General features: G+C 41.2%; 2 protein-coding genes across 3 annotated transcripts in view; one reads left to right on the top strand and one right to left on the bottom strand.

Moving 5' to 3' along the window:
- LOC124286061 overlaps positions 1-11,944 on the top strand; it is a 32,136-nt gene extending 20,192 nt beyond the window's left edge. Inside the window, exons 1-5 of one of the 2 annotated variants that reach the window (XM_046722391.1) lie at positions 1,248-1,611; positions 2,511-2,666; positions 9,226-9,825; positions 10,810-10,896; positions 11,401-11,944. In XM_046722391.1, the coding sequence (XP_046578347.1) occupies positions 2,612-2,666; positions 9,226-9,825; positions 10,810-10,850 (696 nt within the window). In that variant the 5' untranslated portion in view covers positions 1,248-1,611; positions 2,511-2,611 and the 3' untranslated portion in view covers positions 10,851-10,896; positions 11,401-11,944. Of the gene's footprint in view, positions 1-1,247; positions 1,612-2,510; positions 2,667-9,225; positions 9,826-10,809; positions 10,897-11,400 lie in introns of those variants that run through there. The other variant, XM_046722383.1, reaches the window with a different exon arrangement.
- The window catches only part of LOC124286454 (regulator of telomere elongation helicase 1-like), a 148,641-nt gene that overhangs the window by 61,981 nt on the left and 71,270 nt on the right, over positions 1-15,390 (bottom strand).

Genomic DNA, 15,390 nt, shown 5'->3' with positions numbered 1-15,390 from the left:
AATCTCAACAAGCAGTTCATCTTCTCATAAACCACATGGATGACATCACTGATGACATGGATTGGTCAGAAACACCTGAAGCCATGGATACTTCATAAGAAACAGTCTTGGAGAAAAGTGAGCCATAAACGTTTTTGAATACACAATGCATTCGAGAAAGAGGTCAAATGTAACCTATGTTATATGAAGAATTACACCTGCATAGTAAAGTACACATTCAGGCTTTGAACCCATTCTCTCTGTGTCAGGCACCTAATTACCATTACAAGTACAGAACGTCAACAAGAAAAAGGAACTAGAATCTGAGAAAGTGTAATCCCCAAACTATCATATATTACATCTGAATACTTTCTAAAAGGCACAGGTTATTCATAGCTTTTGGCGATGGGAGTCATGCCAGTTTACACTTGTCAGAGGGGTACACAAAGTATGTGAACTTGACTACCAGTTGTCAGACTTCCACTTAACCAAAGTAATGGTGGCTGAAGTGGGTTAGATTGCTCACTGTATGTGCTGGCCAATAGGTGCCTTACTCTGATAGTGTGGGTTAGAATTAAATACATATATTGTAATTTACCTGTATACCGATATATAATTACATCCATATTGTTTTCCTTACACAGAGAAAAGAGGCTGGACTGACGCTGATCAGGAGTGAAGGAAAGGAAGAGAGTTGTTATAGGGACTAATTCAGGACAGCCATCATCCAAAAATTTAAAAACTAAAAACTATGTACTCAAGACATGTGAGACTTTATTGTAATTATTTATATGATGCTAATCTGTATTCTATGCAATCCTTATCACTTCTGCATTGTACATTGACTTGTCAGGCAATTAATTACTGTATATGACATTTACAACCTTTATTGGTCATTCCCCTTGGCCGTGCCTGCCATCACATCAACTGGTCAAGGAAGTGCTATTGTTTCTCTATCTGTCCGTTGTTGAGTCGTCGCCTGTCCATTGTTGTCAAAAACTGTACATATACTTAGTATGCTCACATCTATACGGTGAAGGAGGATGAGTCCAGTATTCCGACTGGTTGTGTAGGGACGACCGCGAGCGGGATAATGCTGCTCGTTGGAAACGCCATGGGGTTGAGCAGGTACTCCGCTCACCTCACTTATGTCTTGTGTATTTGTTTGTCATGTACCTAAAGAAGTTTGAACTCAACTATGCCTTCGTCTTCATCACACACATCATCTTAACATGAGCTAATTCCCCAGTCGACACATATCCACGCGTTGACAGAGTCATCAACTGTTTTTCTTTAATGAAAACATCATATTGAAAAAAATTGTATAGTTATAATACTTATCCTAACTCACAGTTTGTACTCTTTCTCTCATGATCATCACCAACATCTGCTGGGACAAGGTGCAAGTGGAAGACAAGCCACTGACACACTACCACCCTTAGGGACAGTCACAAACATCAGGAGATGAGAAACAGACTAGGCAAGAATACAGACGATAAGCCAGAATGGACATTGTAATAATGTCATCAGTCTGTTTCTAAACACAAACACGCCAAGTAAGAAGCATGATCTGCACACAAGATGAGGCATCAGTGTTGCATCACTGCTGAACATGATGCAGAGAACAGAAGGGTAAGCACTGCACATCTTACATGTGTAACAAAACACAGGTAACATAGCTTCAGAACTGGGACCTGTTCCACAAGGCATTACAGTGACTGTCATTAGTCTCCACTGGAGTAAGGGTAAATGTAGACAAACTACATGTCAGATCATGGGCAAATGGCTGGCTCACCAGTGATGACTAAAGGCTACAGGTACTGCCATACAGCGCTCGGCACTAACAATTCTGTATCGTTCAAATGTTTTTGAAGTTGGTTAACCAGTTACTGAGACAAATATGAATATAAGAGTCGTCAGAAGATGACAAACCCCACCACCCCAACCCCCCACCCCATAAACTTGAAAGAACAAATAATATGACAGTTACCTAAAGTCCAACTTGATCTGTCAGTCTGTATACAAGAGTGGATATTGAGCTATCAAAACAATAACATGGAACTGGGATTTTAAACTCCGTTATTCTATGTCAGGTACACACAAGTATCAGAGTCAAAGGAAAAAATACCAAATTTTTAAAATCCCTAATAGCAAAATGCAGCAGTCCGCAACCTATTTTTGTTTGTGCACAGTTTCATGAAAGAATACCTGATATTCTTTCAAAGAACACCACTATGAACACAGTCTAGGCACTGAGCTTAACAACACCATGCCTTGCTGCTGCCATGAGATGAAGAGGCACCACTGTCAAATATCAAGTTGTCTTATAACCAGGGAGATAGTTAACTTTTTTATGTGGATTGAGATGTGGATTCAGATGATAGCATCTGCATCTTCTGTTAAGTAAACTCCATCCTAGAGAGAGTGAAGGGCTTGTGACTTTCATGTTTTACCAAGTGAGTGGTTCTAGACTCATTCTCTTTTCAACCCAGATACCAAAACTTGAGATGTAAGATTTTATCTGCTTTCAGATTATCTACAACGGTGGACTCCATTGAATGACCAGTCAGTTGGCCTCCTACACCTTCCAACATATACAGGAACAGCCTTCAGAGTGTTTGAGCAGTGTGTGATGACAGCTTGGCACCTATTTACCACAAACCAGTACCAGTTTCATGGCAATCTAAGTAAGTTTTCATGCTGTTAATGTCCTACCATTTTATACGTGGGCTGGCACAAGGTGGCACAAATCACCGAAACACAAATGACATCAGATGAATACCATGTGATGTGTGGCAGTACAGAAACAGTGACTGCCCAATACCATGACCCACAAAACCTCGCCTTCCATTGCAGGGGCAAACTACCATGGAAACAGCAGACTGAGTACTTTATCATAACCTTATATAATGTCAATGCATTTTGTGTGTATATATAAGGATTAAAAAGAAATGCACAAAATAATGACTATAAGAGTTTCTCTCCTATGTACTTCACCTTCATCTTCAGGGAGAGACTACAGATCATAATGTGAATGTGTATGTGATGTCATGGTGATGCTGCACCACAGTGTATGTGAATGTTACGTCACAGTATTATCTGTACCTGCAAGAGTTAAGGACTGTTACGTCACAGTATTATCTGTACCTGCAAGAGGTAAGGACTGTTACGTCACAGTATTATCTGTACCTGCAAGAGGTAAGGACTGTTACATCACAGTATTATCTGTACCTGTAAGAGTTAAGGACTGTTACGTCACAGTATTATCTGTACCTACAAGAGGTAAGGACTGTTACGTCACAGTATTACCTGTACCTGCAAGAGGTAAGGACTGTTACGTCACAGTATTATCTGTACCTGCAAGAGTTAAGGACTGTTACGTCACAGTATTATCTGTACCTGCAAGAGTTAAGGACTGTTACGTCACAGTATTATCTGTACCTGCAAGAGTTAAGGACTGTTACGTCACAGTATTATCTGTACCTGCAAGAGTTAAGGACTGTTACGTCACAGTATTATCTGTACCTGCAAGAGTTAAGGACTGTTACGTCACAGTATTATCTGTACCTGTAAGAGTTAAGGACTGTTACGTCACAGTATTATCTGTACCTGTAAGAGTTAAGGACTGTTACGTCGCAGTATTATCTGTACCTGTAAGAGTTAAGGACTGTTACGTCATAGTATTATCTGTACCTGCAAGAGTTAAGGACTGTTACGTCACAGTATTATCTGTACCTGCAAGAGTTAAGGACTGTTACGTCACAGTATTATCTGTACCTGCAAGAGTTAAGGACTGTTACGTCACAGTATTATCTGTACCTGCAAGAGTTAAGGACTGTTACGTCACAGTATTATCTGTACCTGCAAGAGTTAAAGGTCACATGCAACCAAAAAATCAAACATAATTAAAACACAATTATCACTTCTTCATGACATATAATATGCATTGCTGATCATGAAAAAACAAATAAACAAAATTATAAGCGTATAATCGCAGATCAAAAGTGCAATATTTTGTACTTGGGTTTACCTCCCTCGAAACGAAGCAGCCGGGATACCGAACCCAGTCAGAGCGGGTGGGTGTGCACTCAAGTGTAACGGCTGGTTCATTAGCAGATGCCGTCTGCACGGCTCATTGTGTGTGTATATATAGAGATGTTGGGTTTTGTAAATACATGCTCATTTTTTGTGTATAACATTTTGCAATCAACAGACATCATAACATGTCATGTGTTCAAGTATCACACCTGCCTGTCTGTGTAATTACATAATGTGACAGAGACCGAACTCGGGCCATAAATCAATGCGTTTTGTTTATGGTGTATAGCCTGATTGGTGTAAAGTTCAAATTGCATGTGGCCAGTGATCGCAGTTGTGTATTGAATATTGTCATTAGCAGACAGGCAGGCAGACACACAGGTGTCAATAAAACAAGACATTGAGTTTTGTCTGTGACAGCGACATATCTATATCACAGTTAGAAATTGTGTCAACGCTAAATAATGACATTGCTTTTAAGTATCGAACTGAGAAAGTGACTCGGTAAGAAGAACGTGTGGTGAAATAGACAAATGAAATTATATAAACAGTTTATTTACTGTCATAACATATAAAAAGCTCGCCTGCCTGTGAGATATCAACAAAACATTATGAAAATAGCTCACACCAAAGCCTTCACCGAGTATTCACCAGACAGCCCGCTTCCAAGTTGCGCGAACCTATTTCACTGCGCATGTGCTATGAGCGCAGTCCAGCTGTTGAAACCCGTATTCCCCAGAAAAGTCTGGGGAAAATTAGTGAAACGTTTGAATTCCGATTTCACGCGTTTTTTTTCATCGCGTTATTTTTCAACTTTATAAGTTGAATTTGCATTTTTGACGCTTTGTTTCGGTAAGTCCATAACGAAAGGTATCAGAATCTGCAAAGTTGTGTTTTACATTGCATGTGACCTTTAAGGACTGTTACGTCACAGTATTATCTGTACCTGCAAGAGGTAAGGACTGTTACGTCACAGTATTATCTGTACCTGTAAGAGTTAAGGACTGTTACGTCACAGTATTATCTGTACCTGCAAGAGTTAAGGACTGTTACGTCACAGTATTATCTGTACCTGTAAGAGTTAAGGACTGTTACGTCACAGTATTATCTGTACCTGCAAGAGTTAAGGACTGTTACATCACAGTATTATCTGTACCTGCAAGAGTTAAGGACTGTTACGTCACAGTATTATCTGTACCTGCAAGAGTTAAGGACTGTTACATCACAGTATTATCTGTACCTGTAAGAGTTAAGGACTGTTACGTCACAGTATTATCTGTACCTGCAAGAGTTAAGGACTGTTACGTCACAGTATTATCTGTGTAAGAGTTAAGGACTGTTACGTCACAGTATTATCTGTACCTGCAAGAGTTAAGGACTGTTACGTCACAGTATTATCTGTACCTGTAAGAGTTAAGGACTGTTACGTCACAGTATTATCTGTACCTGCAAGAGTTAAGGACTGTTACGTCACAGTATTATCTGTACCTGCAAGAGTTAAGGACTGTTACGTCACAGTATTATCTGTACCTGCAAGAATTAAGGACTGTTACGTCAGTATTATCTGTACCTGTAAGAGTTAAGGACTGTTACGTCACAGTATTATCTGTACCTGTAAGAGTTAAGGACTGTTACGTCACAGTATTATCTGTACCTGCAAGAGTTAAGGACTGTTACATCACAGTATTATCTGTACCTGCAAGAGTTAAGGAATGTTACGTCACAGTATTATCTGTACCTGTAAGAGTTAAGGACTGTTACGTCACAGTATTATCTGTACCTGCAAGAGTTAAGGACTGTTACATCACAGTATTATCTGTACCTGTAAGAGTTAAGGACTGTTACGTCACAGTATTATCTGTACCTGCAAGAGTTAAGGACTGTTACGTCACAGTATTATCTGTAAGAGTTAAGGACTGTTACGTCACAGTATTATCTGTACCTGCAAGAGTTAAGGACTGTTACGTCACAGTATTATCTGTACCTGTAAGAGTTAAGGACTGTTACGTCACAGTATTATCTGTACCTGCAAGAGTTAAGGACTGTTACATCACAGTATTATCTGTACCTGTAAGAGTTAAGGACTGTTACGTCACAGTATTATCTGTACCTGCAAGAGTTAAGGACTGTTACGTCACAGTATTATCTGTAAGAGTTAAGGACTGTTACGTCACAGTATTATCTGTACCTGCAAGAGTTAAGGACTGTTACGTCACAGTATTATCTGTACCTGTAAGAGTTAAGGACTGTTACGTCACAGTATTATCTGTACCTGCAAGAGTTAAGGACTGTTACGTCACAGTATTATCTGTACCTGCAAGAGTTAAGGACTGTTACGTCACAGTATTATCTGTACCTGCAAGAATTAAGGACTGTTACGTCAGTATTATCTGTACCTGTAAGAGTTAAGGACTGTTACGTCACAGTATTATCTGTACCTGTAAGAGTTAAGGACTGTTACGTCACAGTATTATCTGTACCTGCAAGAGTTAAGGACTGTTACATCACAGTATTATCTGTACCTGCAAGAGTTAAGGAATGTTACGTCACAGTATTATCTGTACCTGTAAGAGTTAAGGACTGTTACGTCACAGTATTATCTGTACCTGTAAGAGTTAAGGACTGTTACGTCACAGTATTATCTGTACCTGCAAGAGTTAAGGACTGTTACGTCGCAGTATTATCTGTACCTGCAAGAGTTAAGGACTGTTACATCACAGTATTATCTGTACCTGCAAGAGTTAAGGACTGTTACGTCACAGTATTATCTGTACCTGCAAGAGTTAAGGACTGTTACGTCACAGTATTATCTGTACCTGTAAGAGTTAAGGACTGTTACGTCACAGTATTATTTGTACCTGTAAGAGTTAAGGACTGTTACGTCACAGTATTATCTGTACCTGTAAGAGTTAAGGACTGTTACGTCACAGTATTATCTGTACCTGCAAGAGTTAAGGACTGTTACGTCACAGTATTATCTGTACCTGCAAGAGTTAAGGACTGTTACGTCACAGTATTATCTGTACCTGTAAGAGTTAAGGACTGTTACGTCACATTATTATCTGTACCTGTAAGAGTTAAGGACTGTTACGTCACAGTATTATCTGTACCTGCAAGAGTTAAGGGCTGTTACGTCATAGTATTATCTGTACCTGCAAGAGTTAAGGACTGTTACGTCACAGTATTATCTGTACCTGCAAGAGTTAAGGACTGTTACGTCACAGTATTATCTGTACCTGTAAGAGTAAGGACTGTTACGTCACAGTATTATCTGTACCTGCAAGAGTTAAGGACTGTTACATCACAGTATTATCTGTACCTGCAAGAGTTAAAGGTCACATGCAACCAAAAAATCAAACATAATTAAAACACAATTATCACTTCTTCATGACATATAATATGCATTGCTGATCATGAAAAAACAAATAAACAAAATTATAAGCGTATAATCGCAGATCAAAAGTGCAATATTTTGTACTTGGGTTTACCTCCCTCGAAACGAAGCAGCCGGGATACCGAACCCAGTCAGAGCGGGTGGGTGTGCACTCAAGTGTAACGGCTGGTTCATTAGCAGATGCCGTCTGCACGGCTCATTGTGTGTGTATATATAGAGATGTTGGGTTTTGTAAATACATGCTCATTTTTTGTGTATAACATTTTGCAATCAACAGACATCATAACATGTCATGTGTTCAAGTATCACACCTGCCTGTCTGTGTAATTACATAATGTGACAGAGACCGAACTCGGGCCATAAATCAATGCGTTTTGTTTATGGTGTATAGCCTGATTGGTGTAAAGTTCAAATTGCATGTGGCCAGTGATCGCAGTTGTGTATTGAATATTGTCATTAGCAGACAGGCAGGCAGACACACAGGTGTCAATAAAACAAGACATTGAGTTTTGTCTGTGACAGCGACATATCTATATCACAGTTAGAAATTGTGTCAACGCTAAATAATGACATTGCTTTTAAGTGCATCGAACTGAGAAAGTGACTCGGTAAGAAGAACGTGTGGTGAAATAGACAAATGAAATTATATAAACAGTTTATTTACTGTCATAACATATAAAAGCTCGCCTGTGTGAGATATCAACAAAACATTATGAAAATAGCTCACACCAAAGCCTTCACCGAGTATTCACCAGACAGCCCGCTTCCAAGTTGCGCGAACCTATTTCACTGCGCACGTGCTATGAGCGCAGTCCAGCTGTTGAAACCCGTATTCCCCAGAAAAGTCTGGGGAAAATTAGTGAAACGTTTGAATTCCGATTTCACGCGTTTTTTTTCATCGCGTTATTTTTCAACTTTATAAGTTGAATTTGCATTTTTGACGCTTTGTTTCGGTAAGTCCATACCGAAAGGTATCAGAATCTGCAAAGTTGTGTTTTACATTGTAAGAGTTAAGGACTGTTACGTCACAGTATTATCTGTACCTGTAAGAGTTAAGGACTGTTACGTCACAGTATTATCTGTACCTGCAAGAGTTAAGGACTGTTACGTCACAGTATTATCTGTACCTGTGAGAGTTAAGGACTGTTACGTCACAGTATTATCTGTACCTGCAAGAGTTAAGGACTGTTACGTCACAGTATTATCTGTACCTGTAAGAGTTAAGGACTGTTACGTCACAGTATTATCTGTACCTGCAAGAGTTAAGGACTGTTACATCACAGTATTATCTGTAAGAGTTAAGGACTGTTACGTCACAGTATTATCTGTACCTGCAAGAGTTAAGGACTGTTACGTCACAGTATTATCTGTACCTGCAAGAGTTAAGGACTGTTACGTCACAGTATTATCTGTACCTGTAAGAGTTAAGGACTGTTACGTCACAGTATTATCTGTACCTGCAAGAGTTAAGGACTGTTACGTCACAGTATTATCTGTAAGAGTTAAGGACTGTTACGTCACAGTATTATCTGTACCTGTAAGAGTTAAGGACTGTTACGTCACAGTATTATCTGTACCTGTAAGAGTTAAGGACCACAAGGTTGTCGTGTCACCATGATCAAACTGATACTTCAACTGTTTCTTAACAAATACATGTAAACAAACCAGTGGTTGATAGCAATGGTTCAACTGCGGTACACATAATCTACCTTAATGTCACCCCAGCCATGTCTTGTAACAAGCATGTGGTCCTTGGGACCTGCCACTTCCCAGTTATTGATGTACTTGTAGCAATGTCTATATTCCCATTTCAGGTGCTCAGGAAACAATTGTTACGCAGTTAAAAGATAAAAACACCTACGTACAATTGGACAAGCAACAATTCCATTTCAAAGATTTTGTGTTTGAAAGTGAGGAACTTGATGTGATTATTTTGGAACTTGATGTTCCTGAAGGACATCGGCTGCCTCCTTCTTTGCCTCTGATGTCACCCTCTCACCCTTTTGGTTGTATCTCGGCGTATTCACACAAAGTGACCATAATAGGCTATGATGGAGATGGGACAAAACTAGTAGACATTAGCTGTCTGACAATTCAAGTATCAAAAGAAGAATGCTGCCTGGCTCGTCAAGACCTGCAAAAGATGGGTTTCCATGACGACTGGTACAACGGTAAACCACACAATGGTAAATGGTACAATGACCTCGCCCACCCTCACCTTCTGCCTCTAAAAACCCACTTCGCACACGGTGCGTCTGGCTCTCCTGTGGTTGTACCGTACGAGGGGAAGCCATTGGTGATTGCAATGTTTATCAAGGGATATCCTGAATTCTACTGGGACCTTGAAGATAAATACAAAAGATGCATTGATGAAAAGTTCATCATCAAAGCAGCAGTAAAGCTCAGCATGTTCGGTAAGTACATAAGATATTTGACTTTGTTTCAGTCATAGCTAATGTCTAAGAATGCCAGCCATAATACTGTATGTAATCTTGTGTTCCAAAACTGATTTGATGTATTGGCAGGGCTCCAGATAACTTTTGGGGGTGCGAGTGTACTTACACATCATATTGCAAGTGGAGGTGTACTGAGAATTTTGAGGAGTACTGACATGTTTTTGTGTGAGCGAGTTGGTGATGTGGTTTGTCTGGACGAGTCATCGATCACTATTTCCAACCATGTTTTTGTATTTGAAGACGTGTGAGAAATAACTGAGCGACCTTGTGATGCGCGAAATGTCAGGTCTGACTGGATATAAATAGGAACAGTGTAGTTTTTAGCCAATCGAAAAATAGTGACGCATATCGTTGCATGGCAACGCAAGGGATTCCTACTGTCGGGGTTTCCTCGTGTCAAATCGTGTTTCGCAAAAGAAAGTTGACAAGTATTTATCCGAAATATATTTCCATTTGCACGATACGCACAGAAATTAAATGTTAGACGTACAAAGGTATTTATGTGCGTACACGATACTCTTGATCTTATATTATGTCATACTTAATTGATTTTGAGGCGTACATTACGCCTGTATGCCCCTTATCTGTAGCCCTGTATTGGGCTTTTACAATATTTAGTCCATGAAACAGATACAGTGACAACATCTCAGGATGTACTGATGCATCAACTTCCTGCCAAATAACTGCAATCAAATTATAATCTTGACTTCTTGTTTGCTTTGTGGTAAATAAATGCAGTAACAACCACCATGGTATAGATCAGCCTACCATGATTACAATTCCAGAAATCATGATTTAAAACAAGAAATTTTACAGAAAGAAAACCAAGACATTATCCAAGAAATATTCACAGAGCATGTTCTAAATGACTTTCAAAATGATAAAATTTTCATGTTATAATACATGATAATCTCAACAAGCAGTTCATCTTCTCATAAACAGACATGGATTTCATCGCGGATGACATCATGGATCGGTCATAAACACTTGAAGCCATGGATACTTCACAAGAAACAGTCTTGGAGAAAAGTGAGCCATAAATGTTTTTTGAATACACAATGCATTCGAGAAAGAGGTCAAATGTAACCTATGTTATACAAAGAATTATACCTGCATAGTAAAGTACACATTCAGGCTTTGAACCCATTCTCTCTGTGTCAGGCACCTAATTACCATTACAAGTACAGAACGTCAACAAGAAGGAACTAGAATCTGAGAAAGTGTAATCCCCAAACTATCATATATTACATCTGAATACTTTCTAAAAGGCACAGGTTATTCATAGCTTTTGGCGATGGGAGTCATGCCAGTTTACACTTGTCAGAGGGGTACACAAAGTATGTGAACTTGACTACCAGTTGTCAAACTTCCACTTAACCAAAGTAATGGTGGCTGAAGTGGGTTAGATTGCTCACTGTATGTGCTGGCCAATAGGTGCGTTACTCTGATAGTGTGGGTTAGAATTAAATACATATATTGTAATTTACCTGTATACCGATATATAATTACATCCATATTGTTTTCCTTACACAGAGAAAAGAGGCTGGACTGACGCTGATCAGGAGTGAAGGAAAGGAAGAGAGTTGTTATAGGGACTAATTCAGGACAGCCATCATCCAAAAATGTAAAAACTATGTACTCAAGACATGTGAGACTTTATTGTAATTATTTATATGATGCTAATCTGTATTCTAAGCAATCCTTATAACTTCTGCATTGTACATTGACTTGTCAGGCAATCAATTACTGTATATGACATTTATAACCTTTATTGGTCATCCCCCTTGGCCGTGCCTGCCATCGCATCAACTTGTCAAGGGTGTGCTATTGTTTTTCTACCTGTCAATTGTTGAGTCATCGCCTGTCAATTGTTGTAAAAAACTGTACATATACTTAGTATGCTCACATCTACACTGTGAAGGAGTACGAGTCCGGTATTCCGACTGAATGTGTAGGGACGTCCACAAGCGGGATAATGCTGCTCGTTGGAAACGCCCTTGGGTTGAGCAGGTACTCAGCTCACCTCACTTATGTCTTGTGTATTTGTTTCTCATGTACTAAAGACGTTTGAACTCAACTATGCCTTCGTCTTCATCAACGCACACTTCATCTTAACATGAGCTAATTCCCCAGTCGACGCATATCCACGCGTTGACAGAGTCATCAACTGTTTTTCTTTAATGAAAACATCATATTGAAAAAAATTGTATAGTTATAATACTTATCCTAACTCACAGTTTGTACTCTTTCTCTCATGATCGTCAGCTGAGTTGAAATGAACTTTAAACTGAGTTTTTGGCCTCTCTAGTACCATTTGCCCAAACACGCCCCACTGCTCCCATTGTAATATTTACAATAATATGATCCATATGCTTATCCTGACTGATACTGATTGTTATCTCATCTCATTTCCTAATGGCTTTACACTTCATCTGAAAGAATGCAATAATGCCATCAGTTCAGTCATGTTGGTGAGTTTAGAGCCATTTGCCATGGTGATGACAGAACTGATGGCTGCTAAATATGTGCCCAGCCTTGAACCATTGAGATGCTTCGTGGTTCTGAGGTGGCAAGGGAACTTTGCTGTAATCGGTTTGGCTCAAAAGCGGGCCAATGAATTGCAATCTAACTTGAAAACTGGTAAGCATATAATACTCAATGAAACGCCGATCATAATGAAAACATCAGACCATCAGAGTTTTTTGCAGAATTTATGTCCTAAGAATAAAAAAAGTTGTTTAACAAACTATCATTAAAATATTTACACAGATCAATATTTGGTACGAAGAAGGAGTCAAAGAGATGAACAGCCATTTGTGCGAGAAAGGATGGAAACGGTATAGCTCAGGTAAATGAATCAATAGCTTTGTCGTCACTTGTGCACGTGCTTCACGTATACCTGGCTGTTCCTCTCTTTCCACTCCTCCCTCGTAACAAATAGTGAACTGTGTCTAAATTTTAATGATAGTTTGTTAAACAACTTTTTTATTTTCAGGACATAAATTCTGCAAAAAATTTAACCAAACCTGTAGAGGTTTTCAATTCTTTGAAGAGAGTCGTCCTTGGGGTACATATATGCATTTTCTGCACTGAAAATGTCCTGTGACAGTTGTATCAATATTTTAATAAAAATATTGTACAATAAATAAAATCTTTTTTATCTATTATACGGCCCCCACCCCATGGAGTTACCTCCCGTTACGCATGCGCAGCCAACCAGTAAGCACCTAGGCCCGTATCATCATTCCTTCTGCTGAATAAATCAGTGAACAGAATTGCGGGGAGGCAGGCGGCCCTACCCCAAGGATGACTCTCTTCAAAGAATTGAAAACCTCTACAGGTTTGGTTAATTCTTTTTCATAGAGATCGTCCTTGGGGTACATATATGCATAAACACAGACTCCCAAAGACCGGAGGCCAGAGAGGAGGGAATTCTGTCAAAGTACACAAGAATAGCGATCGTTAAGAATAATGTAACAGATGCCACAACACTCACCTGTCACGTGTCCCGTAGCTTCCGCGAAAGGGGAGGGTAACCGACAGGGACGAAAGGTACTGAGAGTCGACCTCATAGGTTAAGCATAACAAAATCGCATGAAGTGTGAAAGTAAACAACCCCACCCACCTCATGGTCTATTAGAGAGCACTGTAGGGGGGAAAAACCAACTCACAACCGACCATAATCTCCGTACAGAAATGAAAGTTAGATCACACAACAGCGGACATATCAATAAAACACAATTGAAAGCAGCGTCAACTAAACCAGATAACCAAGACTCACTCGGTCAGGGTGGCAGGACACTGTCCACTGGAGAGAACAGAACAGCCAAAGCGCGCATGATCATGTGAATGTGTATCGAGCTGATAGTGCCTGATAAAAGTGCTAGGCCGGCTCCAAATAGCAGCAGAGCATATCTCTTCAATGGGTAGTGCCGATGCAAAAGCTTTTGACGTGGCTACTGACCTGACCGAGTGAGCCTTCAACCCCTCAGGGGGGAGGCTTGCCCTTAGCCTGATAAGCAGCACAAATGACCGAAACAAGCCAGCGAGACAGGGTCTGTTTGCTCGCCGGCACCCCAGCCTTCCCTCCACCGTAACAGCAGAACAGATGGGTACCCGTACGGATCCCCTGTGTTCGTTTGATATAGACCTTGAGAGTCTTTCGGACATCCAACGGGTGAGTGCTCGTAGGAGAGGTCCCCGATGTGGAAGGCTGGGTAAGAGTAGGAAGTTTGATAGGAGCTCTCACATGGAAAGCGTGATCGACCCTCGGGCGGTAAGTATCCGGGAGGCGAATACTGACACGATCTGGATGGAACACAGTCAGCGCCGGGTCTGCCGACATAGCATGTAAGTCGCCGACCCTACGCGCCCAGATGTTACCGCCACCAGAAATACAGCCTTCCATGTTAACAACTGAATGGAAATAGCCGATAGACGTGAGAACGTAGGACTGGACAGCCAATCTAGCACAATTGACAAATCCCACGGTGGGCTAGTTCGCCTGACAGCAGGTCGAACCCGTTCCACGCCAGCTAAAAAGTGCTGCATGAGAGGGTGCTGCCCCAGAAGAGCACCATCGACAGGGGTGTGAAAAGTGGAAATAGCGTTGGAGTAGCCACGAATGGTCGAAGCCGCCAGGCCTTCTTCCAAACGAGCTTGCAAAACCTCAATACTCGGACTAACTCCGCAGAAAAGTGATCTGCAATCCCCATATCTGAACACCAGCGCGCATAGCAGGACCACCTATCCTCATACTGAACGTTTGTTGAATCCCGCCTCGAAGCCAGAATTGTGTCTGCAACTGCTGCAGGAATTCCGCGTGCTTCGAGGCTCGACCTGACAGAGGCCAAGCCACCCACTGAATCCTTGGATTGGGGTATGGCGCGCCGTTCTGAGTGAGAATGTCCGGTCGCAAAGGTAATAGAACAGGAGGCTGAGCCAGAAACCTGAGAATTACCGGAAACCAGCTCTGTGACGGCCATAGCGGTGCTAGGAGCAGAAGAAGCTAACGCCCTCTGGTCCGGTATTCGAGAGCAGAACACGGGTATCTGAATCGTCCCGCCGGACGCAAACAGATCCACCTGGAACGATCCGTACAACTGGGAGATAACTCCGAATATCTGACGGTCAAGCATCCACTCGTGCGGGGCCAGGATCCGGCGAGAGAGAGCGTCTGCTCGCACGTTCTCCAGTCCCGGGAGATAAACAGGAAGCACCTGACAGTCGCACTGGTCGCACCAGAATAGAAATTCCCACGTCTCCCAAAGGAGCTCTAGGGACACCGTGCCGCCTTGCTTCAGGATGTACGTCATGGCCGTACGGTTGTCCAACTGAAGACGAACCACCTGGCCCTGAACATGCTCCCGGAAGCGCTCGAAAACCAACCGCACAGCTCTCAGTTCCAACACGTTGATGTGAAGGCGGGCTTGGGCTTCGGACCAGAGTCCGGACACAGACAGACTGCCCAGAACAACCCCCCAGCCCGTGACGGAGGCATCGGTTTGAACTGTAAGAGCTGGC

This window comes from Haliotis rubra, unplaced genomic scaffold (assembly GCF_003918875.1).
Source record: "Haliotis rubra isolate DU_JTF1 unplaced genomic scaffold, ASM391887v1 Scf110, whole genome shotgun sequence".
In the NCBI taxonomy this organism is placed as follows: Eukaryota; Metazoa; Mollusca; class Gastropoda; order Lepetellida; family Haliotidae; genus Haliotis; species Haliotis rubra.
This window is presented reverse-complemented; position numbering and strand designations above follow the sequence as displayed.